The following is a 20,706-nucleotide window of genomic DNA, read 5'->3' on the forward strand; positions in this document are numbered from 1 at the left end:
CTTCTTTTTCTCATTTGTTTATTTAGATTGTACATCTGCAAGCTGATGTATCAAAGGGAAGCAGCCTAATGTATGTGATTTTAAATATTTTGAGCACAGGTTTTTAAACACGTGATCATTGGTGTTTGCACTGAGCGCCGTTGTCTTTTTCACATTGTTTTAATATATATATATATATATATATATATATATATATATATGTGTGTATATATATATATTCCGATTTGTTTATGTTGCTATTTATTAAATATTTATTGAGCTTTATTCTGTAGAGCTGTTGATACTAGTCTTTGTTTTTAATTATGAGATGTCGACGGTTCTTGTCTGGTCTAAACAATATGATGAAACATTTAGGAAGAAACATGCAGATCACCAGAGCCCAACTGGACGCCAAAATGGCAAATATTTCCATTGCCACAGTGTATTGTCCCTGAGCACTGAGGGAGGCTGGGATATAAGATAGCCAGACACTGAGGAAGGCCAACATGCTGAAAGTAATACATTGAGCCTCATTAAACCTGTCAGGAAGTCTCCGAGCCAGGAAGGCTACAATGAAACTAATGGTGGCCAGAAGAAACAGATAACCTAGCATAGTCCAGAATGCAATAGGTGATCCCTCATTACACTCAACAATGATGAGTTCAGGTTTAGTATTAGTGTTATATTGTGGGAATGGAGAAGCTAAAGACAACCAAGTGATGCACAAGATGAATTGTAGCAGGAAACATATAATAATAATCATGTAGGACACTTGGGGACTGGTCCATTTCCTCAGATTGCTGCCTGGTTTAGTGGCCATAAAAGCAAACACCACCATGATAGTCTTTGCTAAAATGCTTGAGACACACAAAGTGAAGGCCAGGCCAAATATTACTTGACGTAGGAGACATTTATGCTGGTGGGGGTAACCTATAAATACTAAAGAGCACAAGAAGCAGAGACACAGTGACATCAATAGAAGACAACTTAGAGAGTAATTATTGGCTCTCACTATAGGTGTTTGTCTATACAAGATGAAAAGCCTCAAAATAAGAGCAGGAATAAGTGAGGATATTATGCTGGTTGTAGCTAAAGTTCCTCCCAATGCATCATCATAAGACAGAAACTCCATGGATTTTGGGAGACAACTAGATTTCTCAGGATTTGACCACTGATCCCAAAGACACCGTATGCAGTTAATTGAATCTGGAAGATAGAACATATATGGTACCGTTACACATCGACATGTCATTAATCTGTAAAGTGATGTTGATTGGAAACAGTTAAACTGAGTTTATAATATTGATTTCCTGCACTACTGAAACTTTAAGATATGAAAGGTTCATTACACAATGTTTTTACATTCACATTATACAGTTTTTGTTCCATGTACAAAATTAAATTGATTCCTCTAGTCAAACATATTTATTCAGAGAGTGTTTAATTGAAATAATAAATCTGAATAGGCTATGAGCAGACTTAAAGGTATTTTCCTTTTACCTCTTTACCTTCCCTTGGCCATATTAGCCCTTTTCAGACTCTACCATGTCAAACATATTTTCTGCCACTAGGCAACACCCCTAAGCTACTGTGTTGTAAGAGGATGTTCACACTTAATAAGATTGTTAACAGGGTGGTGGCAATTAAAGAATATAAGAAGGTAAAGAAAACAATGGTATTTTATAATATTTGTTTAATATTGGGCAGAAATTTTTATTTATGCTTTTGCTTTTGAGGATTTGAGCATAAATTGGTGTATAATTGTCCTGAGACACTTAAACATAGAAATGCCATGTATCTCTGAGGTGTAACCACCTGTACCCTTCATCCTAAACAAAATATATTTGAAAACATTCCATCTTGTCCTACATATCAATTGCTGGCTCCATTAAATCTGTTCAACAGCAGAACATGTCACATTATAAAAGTTACAACAATATTTGCAGACCTAGGGGTATATTTACTAAATGGTGGGTTTGACAAAGTGGAGATGTTGCCTATAGCAACCAATCAGATTCTAGTTATAGTTTATTTAGTACATTCTACAAAATGATAGCTAGAGTTTGATTGGTTGCTATAAACAATCATCTCCACTTTATGAAACCCACCGTTCAGTAAATATACCCCTTAAAGTGTTGTGCACAAATTAACGTCACTGAGAGTCTCCTGCTCCTTGTCTGTACAGTATTATAGATGAACAAAGCTATGGTGATATATTGTACTGATCAAGTTTTTCATTGGGGGAGGTTGATCTGTGGCAGCAATACCATCTACTTTGTGCACTACTGCTTTGTACCACACGGAATGCTATACCGTACTGCATTCATCATATAGCATTTCACTGATTGTATAGTCTATGACTAAATATGATATGTTAACAGTTCAGTCATTCATCCAAATATGGAGTGAGACAAATAATCCATTAAACAGTTTTAAAAGCGTTGCTTATCTCTACAGTATATGGTATACGTATATAGTGAGGAGTAACCAATGCTACAGTTGGAGCAGCTATAAGTTAAACAAATGACACAATATACACTCTAGTGGGTAAATGTATTAAGTAGCGAATTCTGCAAGTCGACGATATTCGGGAACTTTGCAGTGGAGATTTAAAGCGGCAATCGCTTTCAAGGCAAGTTTTACCATGAAAGCGATTGCAGATTTAAATTTTCTCTGCGAAGTCGCCGAATATAGGCGACTTGCAGAATCTGCTACTTAATACATTTACCCCTAGATGTGAGTTAGTGGGACCGATATTAATTGACTTTTCTCAGTGCCGTCATGGGCAGTATGACATAATTTGTTTAGATGAAACTTTATGTTTTTCAGGCTGGTAAGGCCACTACATAAATAAATAAGTTAATGTGTTTTCTATAAACCAGAAAATATTGTCATTTCATTTAGAGAGCGACAACCGCAACCAGAACAGCTATGTCATGCTATCTAGGGCCTTCATCTTTCTGATGATTTGTATCAGTAATGGACAGTTTTACAGTTGATAATTACGTCTTTTGTTGGTAAAATAGTCAATATCTACAAGTACATCCTAATGTAAAGTTCACACCAGAGTCATTAAAATAACAATACAATCTATTTAAAATGTCATGTTTGAAGGATCATCATAGTAATTAAGGGATAAAGCTTATATCTCATGCCGTAGAAACAGTTACATCAGCAATCCTCAAATGTACAGAGTACAAATGGTAATCAGATGCAGGATTCACTGCTCTATACAAGCCCTGATATTAATAGGTTGTAGGGAAGTCATGATACAAACTAAAATATGGTTACATATTAATGGTTAAATCTGCTTCACATTACTTGGAATGTAGTACATGGAACCTGGAAGGGATCTTTGTGTAGCTAACACAATTTTGATGAATACATTTACATAATTTTTTACATAGATTTTCTATTGTCACCTACAGATTTACATTTCAGTTCCAATGTCTTGACTACCTCTAGGCACCGGTCAAAGTAAGTCAAATGTAATAGGAATGTAAGTGAATGGAATTTGATAGTTTTACAATGAAAGCAGCAGGCAAAAGTTGTAGTATGAATAGGCTATGAGCAGTCGGTCTCCCTCTACAATCACACCCTCACCTCCGCTCTCGATGCGGTTGCCCCCGCCCACTCCGTCCACCCTCGCTGCTCTAAATCCCAACCCTGGCACTACAAATTTACCCGCTTCCTCCAAAAATGCACCTGTACCGCTCAACGGCTCTGGAGAAAATCCCGCTCCCTGGCTGACTTCCTCCACTTTAAGTTCATCCTTTCTTCTTACAGCTCTGCCCTCTCACTCGCTAAACAATCTTTCTTTAAATCCCTCATCTCTTCCCAGTCCTCTAACCCCGCCACCTTTTCACTACCTTCAGCTCTCTCCTGGCCCCTTCTCCTCCCCCTCCCTCCTCCCTGACTGCAACCGACTTCGCCTCCTTTTTCTCCTCTAAAATCGAGGCCCTCCGACTTGAAATCTCCTCCTCCACTCTCTCGTCCACCCCCCCACTCTTCCATACTCTCCCCCTAGCCACCTTTCCCTTCACTCCTTTCGCCCCACCACGGGTGAAGAAGTCCACTACCTCATCTCTTCCTCCCCCACTTCTACCTGTCCCCTGGGTCCTATCCCCTCCCACCTTCTTCGCTCCCTTTTCCCCTCCACCTGCTCCCACCTCACTCACCTCTTTAATCTTTCCCTCTCCACCGGCATCTTCCCCTCTTACTTTAAACATGCTCTCGTTTCTCCCATTCTTAAGAAACCTAATCTCGACCCCACTTCTCTCTCTATCGCCCCATATCTCTTCTCCCCTTTGCCTCCAAATTACTCGAGAGGCTGCAGCCGTCTCACCTACTACCTTTCTGTACACTCCCTCCTTGATCCTCTCCAGTCTGGTTTCCGCCCCCTTCACTCCACCGAAACTGCCCTGGCTAAAGCTACCAATTACCTCCTCTCTGCTAAAGCCAGGGGTCACTTCTCCCTTCTTATCCTCCTTGATCTTTCATCAGCTTTCAACACCGTTGACCACTCCCTCCTGCTCCACACCCTCCAGTCCTTAGGCCTCTCCAGCCCTGTTCTGTCCTGGCTTACCTCTTACCTGGCTGACCGATCTTTCTCTGTCACCACCTCTGGGTCTCTCTCCTCCCCTTCCACCCTTTCAGTCGGGGTCCCACAGGGCTCTGTTCTTGGACCCTTACTCTTCTCTCTATACACTTCTTCCCTGGGTGAACTCATCAGCTCCTACAGCCTCAAGTACCACATTTGTGCTGATGACACTCAACTCTATCTCTCCTCTCCTGATCTCTCTCCCTCCCTCCTCTCTAGGGTGTCCGCCTGCCTCTCTGCCATCTCCTCTTGGATGTCCTCTAGATTCCTCAAACTCAACCTCACCAAAACAGAACACATTGTCTTTCCCCCCCTCATATTCCCTCCCCCTCTGACCTCTCTATCACTGTCGGCTCCTCCTCTACCTCCCCTGTCCCCCAACTTTACTGCCTCAGTGTCATCCTTGACTCCTCTCTCCTTTGCCCCTCAAATTCTCTCTCTTGCTAAATGCTGCCGCTTCCAGATTCCTCTCCCAAGATGCCACCAAATGTCTTATACACTCTCTGATCATCTCCCGCTTGGACTACTGCAGCCTTCTCCTTACTGGCCTCCCCCACTCTCATCTCGCTCCCCTTCGATCTGTACTTAATGCAGCCGCTAGGCATATATTCTTTTCTCGCAGCTTATCTTCCTTTCTCGCCGCTCCTCTTCTGTCTTCCCCCACTACCAAGCCCTTCACTGGCTCCCCTTCCCCTGCAGAATACTGTTCAAGCTCCTCACTCTCACATACAAGGCCCTCGCCAACTCCACTGCTCCCTACATCTCCAACCTCATCTCTATTCACACTGCATCCATCCCGCCCTCTCCGATCTGCCAATGACCGTTGCCTCTCCTCCCCTCTGATCACCTCCTCCCACGTGCGTATCCAAGACTTCTCCCATGCTGCCCCCTCCACTGGAACAAGCTCCCTTCATCAGAACATCCCCCAATCTGTCCAGTTTCAAACGGGCTCTAAAAACTCACCTCTTTCTCAAAGCCTTCCAGTCTCCCACTTAACTTCCTACCTTATCTTCAGCCTCTCCCCGTTCTTCCACCTCCCCTGATTCTGCCTCTGTTCCCCCTTCTCTCCCTCTCACCCCTGTGTCTCTCTGTCTGTCTACCACTCCCCTTAGATTGAGCAGAGCCATCTCTCCTCCTGTTTCCTACACTTCTAACTCTGCTCTCCAGCTACCTTTTCCCCCACCCCTCTGGGTGTCTCCCCGTCATCCGCGCCCTTCCTCTTGGGCTCAGACGCTTGCGGGTCTTCCCTCCCCCCTCTCTCTAGCTGTGCTTTGAGCTTACTGAGTCACTGTGCTTATTGTTTACTGTACCGTGCCGTCACACCTCGTATTGTAATTGTTTGTCCGTGTATGGCGCTACGGACACCTAGTGGCGCCCTATAAATAAAAATTATTAATAATAATAATAATAATAATAATAGTATGGCATAGTACTGTGTAAATCCCCACTTTATTCACTTCCTCTAGTTAAATGAGAAAGTCCTTCACTTGCCTGTCTGGTTTGAAATTTCTCCTTGTAGACATTGGACACAATCAAAGCAGCAGATGGGTTGCCCTGTTCTAGCAGCTTTCCTGAATCCTGGAGGACAACTCTCACTGCAGACCGAACGAGGGACCTGGGGATAATATGTCCTATTACATTATTGCTATTTTGTAAAAAAATACATTTTCCTGCAAACAAAGGGTTAACCTATTGAGCTATGTGTCAGATGCCTGTTTTCTGGATCTTGCTTGGATTGTTTATTTATAGATTTTTGAGGTATAACCAGCCAACTATATTAAATGGCACAAACCAGAGATGCTTTGGCTAAAAAGTACAATAGTTGCGGTACCTAGAAGGGCAGGCATATTGCTTATTGGAAGAACTACATTGTAACAATTCTTTGAGATGTGTCATCAATATACACTATAAGAGAGCTATAATGAAAATGTATATTTACAAGTAATCAATATAACATAATCATGTTTCATATGTGCCACGACAAACTCCAAGCATTGATTAGGCAAGAATGGGTCATCAGTCAGTATGTGGCCCAGGAGTTGACTGACAGCATGCCAGGGAGAATTGCAGAGGTCTTCAAGAAGAAGGGTCAACCCTGCAAATATTTATTTTTTTCCATAAACTTATTGTAATTGTCAGTAAAAGCCTTTGACGCTTATGAAAAGCTTGTAATGTAACTTCAGTATACCATAGCAACATCTGACAAAAAGGTCTAAAAACTCTGAAGCAGCAAACTTTGTGAAAACCAATACTTGTGTCATTCTCAAAACTTTTGGCTATGACTGTACACATGTCTCTGGGTCTTGTCGTGGCACAAAGCAACTGGGATCCTCTTAGCTGTGCACAAGCAAGAGGATATAAACTAGAGATGGTCACTGACCCCCGTGTTTTGGTTTTGGATTCGGTTTTGGATCTGGATTACCGTCGTGTTTTGGTTTTGGTTTTGGTTTTGCAAAACCGCCATTGCGTGTTTTGGTTTTGGTTTTGGTTTTGTTTGGTTTTGTTTTGCTATTTTGTTGGAAAATACATGTTTTTGTGCCTAAAATAACCCAATTTAGTGCTCCAACTGTTTTAGAGATAAGTAATCTAATTGTTGAGGTAATAAATCATCGAAAAAAACTGTTTAATTCTTCGTTGGTAGGCCTTCATTTATTCTACACACAAAACAGATTGTCTTCCTCTCCATCTATGCATATTGGCAATGCAGCCATCGTCTTTGAATCTATATTACACCCTACACTTATAGTTAAATATGTAAAGAAATGGAAAAAGACAGTTTGCTTTCTGTCTCTATAGGCCCCCTCCACTTTTTTAAAAAAACAAAAAATTCAGCCATTATAGACTGTACAATATTAATTGACATGGAGAAAGCCAGTTTGGTTTCTGTCTCTCTAGGCCCCCCTCAACTTGTATAAAATACTAATAAATTCAGCCGTTATATACTGTACAATATAAATTGAAATGGACAAAGGCAGTTTGGTATCTGTCTGCATCAGATCCTCTCTCCACTAGGAGTAAAATAGAAAACTATTCAGCCGTTATATAATCTAGAATAGAAATAGAAATTGAGAAAGGCAATTTGGTATCTGTCTGCATCATAATCATCAACATCATCATTAGCGCCCTCGTCGCCTACACAAATCTCCCCCTCATCCTCTTCTAATTCCAAAGTGGCATCCTCAATTTGGGTATCACCGGCTACACTCGGGATATTAAGGCACACATCAGCAGAATGCTCACGATTAGACATCCCACTGTTGGATGGACTCTCCACAGGGATTGTTGTCATTTGTGAATCAGAGCAAATATTCTCCTGTAATGCCTCACTGTTATCTTGCAGCTCGGCTTTGACGCGTAACAGTAGTTATGCACCAATTGTAGGCTGGGTAACTTTTTGGGATCTGCCACTAATAGCCAAAGGTGAAGGCCTCATTCTCTCTTTGCCACTGCGTGTGTAGAATGGCATGCTTGCAATTTTTTTTTTATCGTCACTTAACTTTTGCTCAGTTACACTTCTTTTTCGCTTCAATACAGTAAAAATTTTTTGGGTTTTTGTTTTTTGCACTAATTTGAAAAACACTCTGTTGTTTGACATCGCCTTGGCCAGATGACGTACTGGGAACACTAACATCAGGACTGGTGACAGAACCTGGTTGCTCATTCAGATCATATGTGGACTGCTTTGAATCCATTCTGAGCGCAAACCACTGGGGAGTGCTAAAAATTATTTAGTAGATACTGCTGACAGATATGACTTTTGACAGCCAGAAATATTAATGCACAATTAGGGAGGACACCCCAAAAGCACTGAGGAGTGCTAAAAATTATTTAGTAGATACTGCTGACAGATATGACTTTTGACAGCCAGAAATATTAATGCACAATTAGGGAGGACACCCCAAAAGCACTGAGGAGTGCTAAAAATTATTTAGTAGATACTGCTGACAGTTATGACTTTTGACAGCCAGAAATATTAATGCACAATTAGGGAGGACACCCCAAAAGCACTGAGGAGTGCTAAAAATTATTTAGTAGATACTGCTGACAGTTATGACTTTTGACAGCCAGAAATATTAATGCACAATTAGGGAGGACACCCCAAAAGCACTGAGGAGTGCTAAAAATTATTTAGTAGATACTGCTGACAGATATGACTTTTGACAGCCAGAAATATTAATGCACAATTAGGGAGGACACCCCAAAAGCACTGAGGTGTGCTAAAAATTATTTAGTAGATACTGCTGACAGAAATGACTTTTGACAGCCAGAAATATTAATGCACAATTAGGGAGGACACCCCAAAAGCACTGAGGAGTGCTAAAAATTATTTGGTAGATACTGCTGACAGATATGACTTTTGACAGCCAGAAATATTAATGCACAATTAGGGAGGACACCCCAAAAGCACTGAGGAGTGCTAAAAATTATTTGGTAGATACCGCTGACAGATATGACTTTTGACAGCCAGAAATATTAATGCACAATTAGGGAGGACACCCCAAAAGCACTGAGGAGTGCTAAAAATTATTTAGTAGATACTGCTGACAGATATGACTTTTGACAGCCAGAAATATTAATGCACAATTAGGGAGGACACCCCAAAAGCACTGAGGAGTGCTAAAAATTATTTAGTAGATACTGCTGACAGATATGACTTTTGACAGCCAGAAATATTAATGCACAATTAGGGAGGACACCCCAAAAGCACAGAGGAGTGCTAAAAATTATTTAGTAGATACTGCTGACAGTTATGACTTTGGACAGCCAGAAATATTAATGCACAATTAGGGAGGACACCCCAAAAGCACTGAGGAGTGCTAAAAATTATTTAGTAGATACTGCTGACAGTTATGACTTTTGACAGCCAGAAATATTAATGCACAATTAGGGAGGACACCCCAAAAGCACTGAGGAGTGCTAAAAATTATTTAGTAGATACTGCTGACAGTTATGACTTTTGACAGCCAGAAATATTAATGCACAATTAGGGAGGACACCCCAAAAGCACTGAGGAGTGCTAAAAATTATTTAGTAGATACTGCTGACAGATATGACTTTTGACAGCCAGAAATATTAATGCACAATTAGAGAGAACACCCCAAAAGCACTGAGGTGTGCTAAAAATTATTTAGTAGATACTGCTGACAGAAATGACTTTTGACAGCCAGAAATATTAATGCACAATTAGGGAGGACACCCCAAAAGCACTAAGGAGTGCTAAAAATTATTTGGTAGATACTGCTGACAGATATGACTTTTGACAGCCAGAAATATTAATGCACAATTAGGGAGGACACCCCAAAAGCACTGAGGAGTGCTAAAAATTATTTGGTAGATACTGCTGACAGATATGACTTTTGACAGCCAGAAATATTAATGCACAATTAGGGAGGACACCCCAAAAGCACTGAGGAGTGCAAAAAATTATTTAGTAGATACTGCTGACAGATATGACTTTTGACAGCCAGAAATATTAATGCACAATTAGGGAGGACACCCCAAAAGCACTGAGGAGTGCTAAAAAATATTTGGTAGATACTGCTGACAGATATGACTTTTGACAGCCAGAAATATTAATGCACAATTAGGGAGGACACCCCAAAAGCACTGAGGAGTGCTAAAAATTATTTGGTAGATACTGCTGACAGATATGACTTTTGACAGCCAGAAATATTAATGCACAATTAGGGAGGACACCCCAAAAGCACTGAGGAGTGCTAAAAATTATTTAGTAGATACTGCTGACAGATATGACTTTTGACAGCCAGAAATATTAATGCACAATTAGGGAGGACACCCCAAAAGCACTGAGGAGTGCTAAAAATTATTTAGTAGATACTGCTGACAGATATGACTTTTGACAGCCAGAAATATTAATGCACAATTAGGGAGGACACCCCAAAAGCACTGAGGAGTGCTAAAAATTATTTAGTAGATACTGCTGACAGTTATGACTTTGGACAGCCAGAAATATTAATGCACAATTAGGGAGGACACCCCAAAAGCACTGAGGAGTGCTAAAAATTATTTAGTAGATACTGCTGACAGTTATGACTTTTGACAGCCAGAAATATTAATGCACAATTAGGGAGGACACCCCAAAAGCACTGAGGAGTGCTAAAAATTATTTAGTAGATACTGCTGACAGTTATGACTTTTGACAGCCAGAAATATTAATGCACAATTAGGGAGGACACCCCAAAAGCACTGAGGAGTGCTAAAAATTATTTAGTAGATACTGCTGACAGATATGACTTTTGACAGCCAGAAATATTAATGCACAATTAGGGAGGACACCCCAAAAGCACTGAGGTGTGCTAAAAATTATTTAGTAGATACTGCTGACAGAAATGACTTTTGACAGCCAGAAATATTAATGCACAATTAGGGAGGACACCCCAAAAGCACTGAGGAGTGCTAAAAATTATTTGGTAGATACTGCTGACAGATATGACTTTTGACAGCCAGAAATATTAATGCACAATTAGGGAGGACACCCCAAAAGCACTGAGGAGTGCTAAAAATTATTTAGTAGATACTGCTGACAGATATGACTTTTGACAGCCAGAAATATTAATGCACAATTAGGGAGGACACCCCAAAAGCACTGAGGAGTGCTAAAAATTATTTAGTAGATACTGCTGACAGATATGACTTTTGACAGCCAGAAATATTAATGCACAATTAGGGAGGACACCCCAAAAGCACTGAGGAGTGCTAAAAATTATTTAGTAGATACTGCTGACAGTTATGACTTTGGACAGCCAGAAATATTAATGCACAATTGGAAAGCACTGAGGTGTGCTAAAAATTATTTAGTAGATACTGCTGACAGAAATGACTTTTGACAGCCAGAAATATTAATGAACAATTAGGGAGGACACCCCAAAAGCACTGAGGAGTGCTAAAAATTATTTGGTAGATACTGCTGACAGATATGACTTTTGACAGCCAGAAATATTAATGCACAATTAGGGAGGACACCCCAAAAGCACTGAGGAGTGCTAAAAATTATTTGGTAGATACTGCTGACAGATATGACTTTTGACAACCAGAAATATTAATGCACAATTAGGGAGGACACCCCAAAAGCACTGAGGAGTGCTAAAAATTATTTAGTAGATACTGCTGACAGATATGACTTTTGACAGCCAGAAATATTAATGCACAATTAGGGAGGACACCCCAAAAGCACTGAGGAGTGCTAAAAATTATTTAGTAGATACTGCTGACAGATATGACTTTTGACAGCCAGAAATATTAATGCACAATTAGGGAGGACACCCCAAAAGCACTGAGGAGTGCTAAAAATTATTTAGTAGATACTGCTGACAGATATGACTTTTGACAGCCAGAAATATTAATGCACAATTAGGGAGGACACCCCAAAAGCACTGAGGTGTGCTAAAATTTATTTAGTAGATACTGCTGACAGAAATGACTTTTGACAGCCAGAAATATTAATGCACAATTAGGGAGGACACCCCAAAAGCACTGAGGAGTTCTAAAAATTATTTAGTAGATACTGCTGACAGATATGACTTTTGACAGCCAGAAATATTTATGCACAATTATGGGGGACACCCCAAAAGCGCTGGGGAGTGCCAAATATGAAGAAAAAATAATAAACATCTATCCTCCTCTCTGCACTAGCGATTTTGGTTAGAGCAATTGCAAGAACAATATTGTATTCTCTGTCCCTGCTCTAATTAGCCTATGACTACACCCTGCTCTCTCCCTCTGTCAAATGGCGATGGATTGCTGTGGAGGCATGTATTTATAAAGTTGAAGTATCGCGAGAACCGAGCCACGAGATCAGACGACGTCACAATGACGTTCGGCCTCGATTTGGATTCGGAACGGGCGGGAGAGTACCGAGCTGCTCAGCTCGGAACTCGGATACCCAAAGTTAGGGTGGGTTCGGTTCTCGGAGAACCGGACCCGCCCATCTCTAATATAAACAGAACATTGACCTAACAGATCAAAGATCTCAATGAATATATAAAAGAGTACTGAATGATGGTTATATGTCTCACTGCCCCTGCCTGTCTTTCCATGTATATAGATTTTCTGAGCTAATGTGTATTTATAAGCATTATGGTGTATTATATCACTGTGTGTTTATTAATATGTATATATCTGCATCTCGGTGACATCATATATAGTATATTGTATATGTGTATCTGTAATAAGTCTCATATCCATATATGTATTTATGTATGTGCTGTATATATCTGAATTGGATTCCATATTTATATATATAAATATTTGTATATTTGCATTTTGCGCCTCAGTAGGTATTTTTCTACTTCTCTACTTTCAAGTGTGATTCACTGCTAGAGTTTTTCACAATTACAAGTTGTGAGTCCTGATTATTTAATTGACTTGGAGGAAGTGGAGAAGATATTTTGGGAGGTGTTCCCCATTTTACAGGTAAATGACAACCTTTAACTCCATGCAAATAGACCTTAATTCTCTGAGTGGCTAGAGGAATTCCAGCCTCGTTCCTAAACTAAAAAATTAACAACATAGCTATTGCATTACAATGAATTTATTAAGAATAACTGTATAATAGTTTTTATATTTCTCTATGTTATTTCTTATTACTACGCTGTCATCAATGTTAGTGCTTGATTTTAATTATCTTTTAATTTTCATTATTTCATTATATATTTATGGCTCCAATTTTTTAGCCTTTGTTTACATGCTGACTATGAATTGGGTCATATTTTTGGGATTTATAATTCTGCGCCTCACATTACATCATTAATTACAATAAGACTTCTCTAGTCTTCCTCCTCCCCAGAGTTAAACTCTTTTCATTCAAACTACCTCATTTACAGTAAGGAGTGTCAATTTTCATTTATAGAGGTGATATTTTTTATCTTTTGTTTATTACTATGATCAAGGGTTGATAATTGCAAACACTACTTTTATCTGTACAAACATCTTTATATTTTATTATTTCATACATTCTCTATAAGGAGTTATGGTTAATATATGGCTATTTCATTCAAAAGGCCAAAACACAATTAAATGGAGTTAGTATATTACAATGAGATCATTATCAGCTGCCTGAAGGCTGACATATTATTCCCTCTTTTATATAACATCTAGCGAATGTTACCTAATATAGGAAGGAAAACATTCCTGATTTGTGAAAAAACTGGAAAATATCTTAACAGACTGAAAACTATGCAATGAGAAGTGTCATTTATATTTAACATATAGTAGAAGATTTTGGATATACAAGTTTGAAATATAACTAGTTGTTTGTAATGAAAACTTCACAGAAAATGACCTAAATATATTGATATTTTACAGATTTGACATGTACAGATTATTCATGGTATAATTGTTATTTTATATGTGCATATTAATTTCTCAGACATTATTATAGTTTGAGTTATAAAACTCACAGGTTTTTTTGTATAAATTACTGGACTTGAAAATGTATATGTATGAATATAGAGACAGCTGTACACGGATGCTAAGAAGAGGCCTGTCAGTGTGTATCTAACAAAATGCTGACCAAGTAATAATCTTTAAACTATGGAGTTAATCCAATGTGCACTTTTGTTGCCCTTGATCATTTGAAATATAAGATAGTCATACCCCTTTACCCTTTACTGCTTGACTCACTTATATTCAGTGCCAATCACATACTAAGTGGTTAGCACTTCTGTCTCACAGCGCTGGGGTCATGAGTTCAATACCCGACCATGGCCTTATTTGTGTGGAGTTTGTATGTTCTCCCCGTGTTTGCGTGGGTTTCCTCCGGGTGCTCCGGTTTCCTCCCACACTCCAAAACATACTAGTAGGTTAATTGGCTGCTATCAAAATTGACCCTAGTCTCTCTGTCTGTCTGTCTGTCTGTCTGTCTGTCTGTGTGTGTATGTTAGAGAATTTAGACTGTAAGCTCCAATGGGGCAGGGACTGATGTGAAAGAGTTCTCTGTACAGTGCTGCGGAATCAGTGGCGCTATCTAAATAAATGGTGATGATGATGATGAAGTGCCAATCACATAGAATATTAGCAGATAAACATAATCAGGATTTTTTCTCCATAGATGAACAGGAGTTTCATTTGACATCTCACCTGTTGACCTCCCATAGGCCACAGCAACAGACTTGAGTTGATGGTCAGAGCTTGATCAGGAATTGCTATAGTACTATAATTTCCGATGTGAATTTGCTTCACAGTCCCTTCCAGACTCAGTTGCCAGTTCACAATACTATAGACTGTAGTTGTGAATATGACTTTCCTAATATAGTGTGTGAGCTGTGTAGAGGAGAATAAGAAGATCATTTGTTGACAATAACAGTAATGAAAACAAGAAGTCAATGAAACAAGGCAAGGATGGTTTCACATTTTCTTTGTTTCAAGTAAATGAGGCACCAGGATTTAATTTTTAGGAATATTTGATAGAATCAAATTAGCTCAGGTTTTTTTTTTATACAACTATGCACCTGTCGAACATAAATAGTACATAGACATACAGTAATTATATAAGACTTAGTGACATATTTAAGAATTTTTAGATTTTTGACCCCTTTATGTATAATCTGTCATTGCAATGACAGATGACTTTAAAATTGAATGCTAATGCCATCTTCAGTTGGCATTAGCCATTGGGGTCATGGTGGGAGCATAATAAAATTGCCCACACTGCAGTCCCTATTGAGTATTATGGTGACTGCTGGATTGTGCATTACTTTGCCTAATGCACAAGATATCTACGATTTCTCCTGCTTTAGGCTTGTCTTAAAAAAATGCCTAAACTATGGGGGAAAAAATGTTTCTGCATGGTTTAGGGCTTAATAAATATGACCCATAATCATATTCTATTTCTAAATTGAGGCATTATATTACCTGCCATGCTTTTAAATTCCAAATGTCTGCACAGGTTCCATGAGAAAATGGTCCTTCACCCTCCTTACAGCTTTTCAGGTCTTCCAAAGCTTTAGCCAAAGCATTTACAGACAAATATGTATAATAACAATATTTTAAACTGCTGATGTAGGTGGAGCTGTTTCTAACATCATCTAAACTTTCTTCTCCTGTGCATTCTTTTACTGGGGTCTCCAAGGAACCAGTAAGGTTTTTCCCATAAAGAAATTTGCAATTGAAAACGTTCTCCCAATACAAGTTCAACCAGTTCTCCTCCATAGACTCAGAGGGATGTATCTTGCTGAGGAACTGACTTAAACCTGGGACCACATAATCTTTAACTGCTAAACCAAGAGACCCCGATAAGATCTGAAAATAATTTCTTGTCGACAATAAGATGGACCTGGACCAACCTACATTTCCAATAAAAATCCTTCCTGTGATGTTCTGTTTCAACAGTTCATTCATAACAGGAATAAAATAAACATCAAAGCAGAATACAACGACAACCTTAGCTGTTGACTCTTTAATAACCTTGACTATCTGTGGAGCATTGTGATTTGGTTGACCCAGACGAATATATTCAGTAAAAGCTACACATGCTCCAGCCTTGATTATCTCTTCTTTTATTGGCTGAATTCCTAGAAGACCATAATCAGTGTCAGTAGACAGAAGACCAATCCAGGTCCAACCAAAGCTCAAAACAAGCTGAGCCAGTCCCATAGACTGCATTTTATCACTTGGAACAACCCTGAAGAACGATGGAAACATTTTCTGGTTACTCAGTAGAGAAGCACTTGAAATTGGACTGATCTGAAAGAAAGAATAATGATGGTGATGGTTTTACCCAGGTGCAAAGTTACTTACTTTTTTTGCTTTGCTCTCCTTAATGACTCAGGTCCAATATGTCAAATAGAAAACCAATATAGATACATTTTCCTTTAGATAGAACCTGAGTGCATAGGAGTAACACATTCACTGGAGTCCACAAACCAAGGTTAACTCAAGTGCTACATAGAGAGCAGGAGAACAACAGAGTATCCCCAATATCAAATAGAACTTTACAGATTTATTAGCAGCTGAAGCTTCTAATCAATTTGCCTCCTTCTAAGTTATAGTGGAGAAGATGGGCAATATTTTAAATGAAGTAAGTTAGTAAGAAAACAAAAGCCTATATTATGTGTTATAGGTAGAGTGTATACTTTAGGTGTCAGAAGCTCTACACATTGCTACCATACTGGATTGTTAAAGAACCAGAATATATCATGAGCAGACTACAAGGTGGTCTTGGGTTTGGTTTTATGTTGGGTTTTTTTCTTGTTTTTCTATGCTGTCACCTATTTGTACTATTTAAATATTGAAGAGGAGCCTGCAGGATTTAGGGTACAATAAATCATAGTTGAACTTCATCAATTTCTATGTAGAAAAAGTCAAGAAGTGAAGACATGTATGCTGCTGCAGCAGGTGTGTACCTCTTAGTACCAGTTTGCCATTTAGGTATTCCACCCAAAATGTAATTTTCAGTTCTTGATGGAATTGACCTTCAAGAATATTATTGGAGTGGAGTGGAGCAGCTTTGGATACCAATGGCTCTATGCTGAGAATGACTCTCAGTCCTTAAAACAATTGACTACAATTCAAAATCACATCTATAAAGAAGCCCTGAAGGTCTGAAATATGTTAAAAATACAAAGAATTACTTTACTGCTCTAAAATAATTTCTCCATTCTAGTGATCATATTTACTTACTGAGTATGCGGTTATTCTTGATGTATTTGTGACAGTAAAGATTATTTGATGGTTATGAAAAATAGTAAACATTTTACCTGTGGGTATCTGAACACCCCGAAAACATGAGCCAAGATGATTGAGTTTGCAGAAAATGTGGATCCAATGACTGCATTGAAAGATGATCTAGTATTACACCGGCTGTTGGACATGAATGTGGTGATCTCAGTTAGGAATTGTAAAGCTCCTTGTAGTTCAAAATGTGGTACAGCACATGTGTCGTACATCTGGAACCCTAATGTTACATTTGAGAGAATATTGGGATCCCTGTTGATCTCTTCAATGCTGTGTATCAGAGTCTGAATCTTATGGTAGATGTCCAAACTGAACCTTTAGGATAGATAAAAGATTATGTGAGGCATTTTCATTTGTTCCCAAATTTTCGCATTACATTAATAGTTTGAATGGAATCTTCTAGCAAAAAATGAGAATGGTACTCAAAGACAAATTAATTTTTGTTGGTAAATTGGGGCTGGTAATGCTATTTAACTTCCCAACCTACATGAGGGCACTTTTCCACCGAGTGTATTCTGAGATGTATGCCCACTTGCTGAAAACACCCCCATAAAAGAGGGATGCACCTACACTATTTTTGAGGGTTTTAATCCCCTGGAAAATGTGCAGGGTGCACACAGTAAAACTTTCACCATAAAGCCCATCCTACTTTGAATTTTGGATTATCCACCTCATTTTATCTTTTTCTTAAAATACTGTTCGTCTTATCTTTATTTATGGCTTCATTTAATGATGAGAGTGAGCTGAAATCAGGACTGTCTTTGCTACATGTGTAAGAATGTGTAGCAATTTGTTTTTTTTATTGTATTACCGTATCAGTCAGACAAATCTATGCTTTAATAAATTACGACATCACCTAGTCATCAATAAGGAAAACAAACTCAACAGACTAAGGATGAAAGCTGGTCTCAATGTGCCAGACAAAAAGCATAATTCACATAACAATTTGGATACATCGTCATCTCTTGTGAACCTCTCACAGTATGAGCCAAGCACAGTGGAAAAGAATGTTTTTATCCAGAGGACTTACATTCTGTCCCACAAAACCAATCGACATGGCTCAGTTTTGCAGTGATGTAGAGGAATTTTTCCAAAGATTGCAGCTAAAGGAATTCTTTTATGACAAAACAGATATCACATCACAAACTGATAGGCAACAAGAAAATCTTAGAAAGAAAAAGAGGACATACTGGATCCCACAGCCGGGACACAACCAAACTATGGATCACTATATAGACTGTTTCAGAAATAAAGTAAAATCTGAGATTTTGGACAAACACCACAAAGTGACCCACAATCTCAATGTGGAGGAGAGGAATGCTATAAAATCATTAAAATCTAACAACAATATCATCATTAAACCAACAGATAAAGGAGGAGCTGTAGTAATTATGAACACATCAGATTACATTGAGGAAGCACACAGACAGCTCTCAGATAAAAAAAAACCTACACTCTGATTATGGAAGACCCCAACAAACAACACACAGAAGAACTTATAGAGATCATAAATGGTTTCAACCCTGGATCATCCTCTCTACTGGACCTTATACCGGACAATCCCGAAATGGGTACCTTCTACATGTTACCTAAAATACATAAAAAAGGCAATCCAGGGAGACCAATAATTTCTGGTATTGGGACCTTAACGGATAATATTTCTATCTGGAAAGAGAATGTTCTAAAACCCTTAGTGAGACGAACAACTAGTTATATCCAGGATACCACAGACATTCTCTGCAAACTTTCAGCCCTGGATCCACTACCAGAAGGCTCAATACTGTCAACTATGGATGTGGAGTCTCTGTACTCTAACATACCCCACAAGGATGGCATAGCCGCATGCCAACACTACTTTCAAATAAACAGTCTAGCCACAGAGCCGACCCTGCAGCTGATCAGGTTCTTACTTAATCATAATTACCATTCTTTTGGGAAAGACATATACCTGCAGTGTATGGGAAGTGCCATGGGTAGTAAGATGTCACCTCAGTATGCTAATCTTTTCATGGCTAAACTGGAGGAGAAATTCTCATCAACTTGCACAATGAAACCTCTAGCATACTCCCGTTATGTTGATGATTTGCTACTAATCTGGGCTGGTTCTGAAGATGAGTTGCTGACTTTCCATAAAAACTTCAGCAAGTTTCACCCAACCATCAGACTCACTCTTAACTACTCACGATCTCAGATACATTTCCTGGACATGACCCTATACAATAAAAACAATACTACACAAACATCAGTAAAAACAATACTACACAAACATCAGTCTATCATAAACCAACAGGCCTGAGATGGAACAGCTTTCACCTAGGACATATAAAGAAGTCCATCATTTACAGCGAAGCTCTGAGATACATTTGGATTTGTTCAGACAGTGAAGACAGAAAACAACACCTGCTATCACTGAGGAATACATTCCTACAACAAGGATACCATCCAATAGTTATAGATGAACAGATCCACAGAGCCACAAGAATCCCAAGGAGTAGTCACCTGGATTACAAACAGAAGGAGGACAACAGCAGGGTGCCTCTAGTGGTCACTTACAATCCCCACATGAACATCTTTGAGAAAATTGCTGTTAATCTTTAGCCCATACTTCAGAAAGACAATAGACTGAAGGAAATATTCCAAGATTTACCTCTCCTTTCATACAAACAACCTCCGAACTTAAAAAATCTCCTCGTTGGAAGTGTCCTCTCATCACCATCAGAGGCTGGCACCTTCTCTTGCAAAAACAAAAAATGCAAAACCTGCACCCATGTCCTACCAACAAACACAGTCCACATACCCAACACACAACGGGACTATAAAATAACTGACACATTCTCATGTACACCCTCCAATGTGGTGTACATGATACAGTGTACAAGGTGCTCTGAGGCAATCTACTTTGGGGAGACCAAGCAGAAACTGCAATCCAAGATGGATCTACACAGACACACAATAAAGAAGACTCTGGACACCCCCGTGGGTAAACACTTCTCTGGACCAGGACACAGTGTGACAGATTTAAAATTTTTAATACTGAATGGTTTTATTTAAAATGACAAGGAGAGAACAAACTGTGAATTCAATCTGATAAGAACAGTTCAGTCATTGACTCAAGGACTCAACCTAACACCTGGATTTATGACCCATTACATGGACACACTTTACACCCCACAGCAGAGTGACTCCAGATCTCTGAACTCCTAGGACTTCCACTCTTCCATCCATAACAAAAACTTCTGTTTTATAACATTAGCTTGTCTTTATGATGTATCTCCCCCCTGTATAAATTTTGGTTACCCAATAAAGGTATCACTCCTGTAATACTTTTAGTATTCAACACTACATGTGTAACATTTATATTTTTGAACATATTTATTACAGTGTTCGAAGTGCACCTAGAAATCTGGATTGCGCGAGATATGTTAAATTGACAA

General features: G+C 39.0%; 1 protein-coding gene across 1 annotated transcript in view; it reads right to left on the bottom strand.

Moving 5' to 3' along the window:
* Positions 1-283: 283 nt before the first annotated feature.
* LOC142150556 (extracellular calcium-sensing receptor-like) overlaps positions 284-20,706 on the bottom strand; it is a 45,795-nt gene continuing 25,372 nt past the window's right edge. Inside the window, exons 3-7 of the mRNA XM_075205755.1 lie at positions 17,296-17,587; positions 15,452-16,282; positions 14,678-14,860; positions 6,071-6,194; positions 284-1,185 (exon numbers count right to left, since the gene is read on the bottom strand). Of these exons, the coding sequence (XP_075061856.1) occupies positions 284-1,185; positions 6,071-6,194; positions 14,678-14,860; positions 15,452-16,282; positions 17,296-17,587 (2,332 nt within the window). The remainder of the gene's footprint in view (positions 1,186-6,070; positions 6,195-14,677; positions 14,861-15,451; positions 16,283-17,295; positions 17,588-20,706) is intronic.

This window comes from Mixophyes fleayi, chromosome 4 (genome assembly GCF_038048845.1).
Source record: "Mixophyes fleayi isolate aMixFle1 chromosome 4, aMixFle1.hap1, whole genome shotgun sequence".
NCBI lineage: Eukaryota > Metazoa > Chordata > Amphibia > Anura > Limnodynastidae > Mixophyes > Mixophyes fleayi.